General features: G+C 50.8%; 1 protein-coding gene across 3 annotated transcripts in view; it reads left to right on the top strand.

Annotated features, from left to right (window-relative positions):
• Positions 1-2,019, top strand: part of PGPEP1 (pyroglutamyl-peptidase I) — a 36,038-nt gene that overhangs the window by 32,646 nt on the left and 1,373 nt on the right. For all 3 annotated transcript variants that reach the window (XM_027771296.1, XM_006147120.2, XM_027771297.1), the window contains one exon: positions 1,686-1,918. In XM_027771296.1, coding sequence (XP_027627097.1) covers positions 1,713-1,918 — 206 coding nt within the window. In that variant the 5' untranslated portion in view covers positions 1,686-1,712. The remainder of the gene's footprint in view (positions 1-1,685; positions 1,919-2,019) is intronic.

Raw genomic sequence — 2,019 nt, 5'->3', positions numbered from 1 at the left:
CATGCACTTACCAGAAAGACAGAGAGACAGAAAGCGAGAAATCAGCCCCCAGGGGGGATGGCCACGCTGCAATCCGTTCTCCTCCATTCTCCTCTCGGGATCTTGGGCACGCACGCACACGCACCTGGCGTGAGTTTAAGCCACTGGGTCCGGGACTCGAACCACGGTTGACTACATGGGAGTCCAGTGACATAGCCATTACGCCAACTGCTGGTCCTGGGAGTCCATCATCCATAACCACTATGCCACCTGCTGCCCACCCCCTCTTTCTGGTGAGTATGTGTGCCTTGTAGCAAAATTTAAAAACAGAATTAAAAATGAATAAGTAATGATAAAATTCACCTTAGTAATGATTAAGAATAACTTTCTTTCTTTAGTTTAATTTGACCAGGAAGGACAGAACAAGAACAAGAAGAGATTGGGAAAGTGAGAAAGCAAGCCACCAGGTCCAGGACTCGAACCACAGTTGGCCATGTGGGAATCCAGCGCCTTTAACCACCACGCCACCTGCTGGCCCTTACTTTACTTATTAATTTACTTATTTTAATTTGATCAGAGAGGGACAGTGTGAGAAAGAGAAAGGGAACATGAAAAAGCAAGCCGCCAGGTCCGGGACTTGAACCACGGTCAGCCATGTGGGAGTCCAGCATCCCTAACTACCATGCCATCTGCCAGCCCCCCTTTTTGCTATAATTCTTCAGTCAGGACTTTGGGCACACATACACAGGTGCCCAGTATGATTTTCAAGCCACCAGGTCTGGGAATTGAACCACAAGACTAGTCATGTGGGATCCAACTGCCCTAACCTCCGTGCCACCTGGTGCTGACTCTGCCTTGGGCATCTTAACAGCTGTATAGTAGATATTTACTTATTTATTAAAAACTATTAAATTAAATTAATGTATTTATGTGGGGAGCCGCCCACATCAAAATGGCTGTCATGACCTTCACTGCTTAAGAATGGCCGGTGCGACCTTGACACAGACACCCACATATTTACTTATTTTAATTTGACCAGAGAGAGACAGAGAGAGAGAAAGCAAGCTACCGGGTCCAGGACTCGAACCAGGTTCAGCTATGTGGAAGTCCAGCATCCTTAACCACTGTGCCACCTGCTGGCCCCAATATTTATTTATTTATTGGAGAGATTTTTGCTACAGGGTACATGCACTCACCAGAGAGACAGAGAGAGACAGAAAGTAAAAAATCACTCCCCACGGGGGATGGCCACATTGCAGTCCTGTCTCCTCCATTCTCCTCTCGAGATTTTAGGCATGCACACGCATGCGCCCGTGGTGAGTTTCAAGCCACTGGGTCTGGGACTCAAACCTGAGTTGACCATGTGGGAGTCCAGCCCCTTAATCACCATGCTACCTGCTGTCCTGATCATGACTCATTTAACCCCCTCCCCACGAGTGACTAGCGAAGTTGTTTCCAGAATCGAATTACAGTAACAAGAAGAGCTACAGTGAATCCCCATGTATACGTCACATCCCTGCCTGTTTGGCCTGGCATACCTTTCTGCGAGAGTCACTGCAGCATCTACTCCAGCTGCGAGAAATCAGAAACAGTTGAACTCTAGGCAGAGCCCCCTGAGGATACTGCCCGCTCCTTTGGCCTATGGGTGTCCCCAGTTCCTTAGCCAGGCCACGTTAAGCCCCGCCCATCCGTCGTTCTGTCCGCAGCTGGTGGTGCACGTGGGGGTGTCAGGCATGGCGACCACGGTCACCCTGGAGAAATGTGGACACAACAAAGGCTACAAGGGACTGGACAACTGCCGCTTCTGCCCCGGCTCGCAGTGCTGTGTGGAGGACGGGCCTGAAAGCATCGATTCCATCATCGATATGGACGCCGTGTGCAAGAGAGTCACCACGCTGGGCCTGGACGTGACCGTGACCATCTCGCAGGACGCCGGCAGGTGGGGTGCCCCACGTGGTGGGTGTGAGCAGGGTTTCTCTCCTCTATCAGCTGAGGCTGGGATCGAACAAGCCAGCCATGTTGACTTTGGCTTTCTGGGCC

The sequence above is a fragment of the Tupaia chinensis genome, unplaced genomic scaffold (genome assembly GCF_000334495.1).
Source record: "Tupaia chinensis unplaced genomic scaffold, TupChi_1.0 Scaffold000201_1, whole genome shotgun sequence".
Classification (NCBI taxonomy): domain Eukaryota; kingdom Metazoa; phylum Chordata; class Mammalia; order Scandentia; family Tupaiidae; genus Tupaia; species Tupaia belangeri.
The sequence above is the reverse complement of the archived record's forward strand: the minus strand, read 5'-3'. Positions and strand labels throughout refer to the sequence as shown.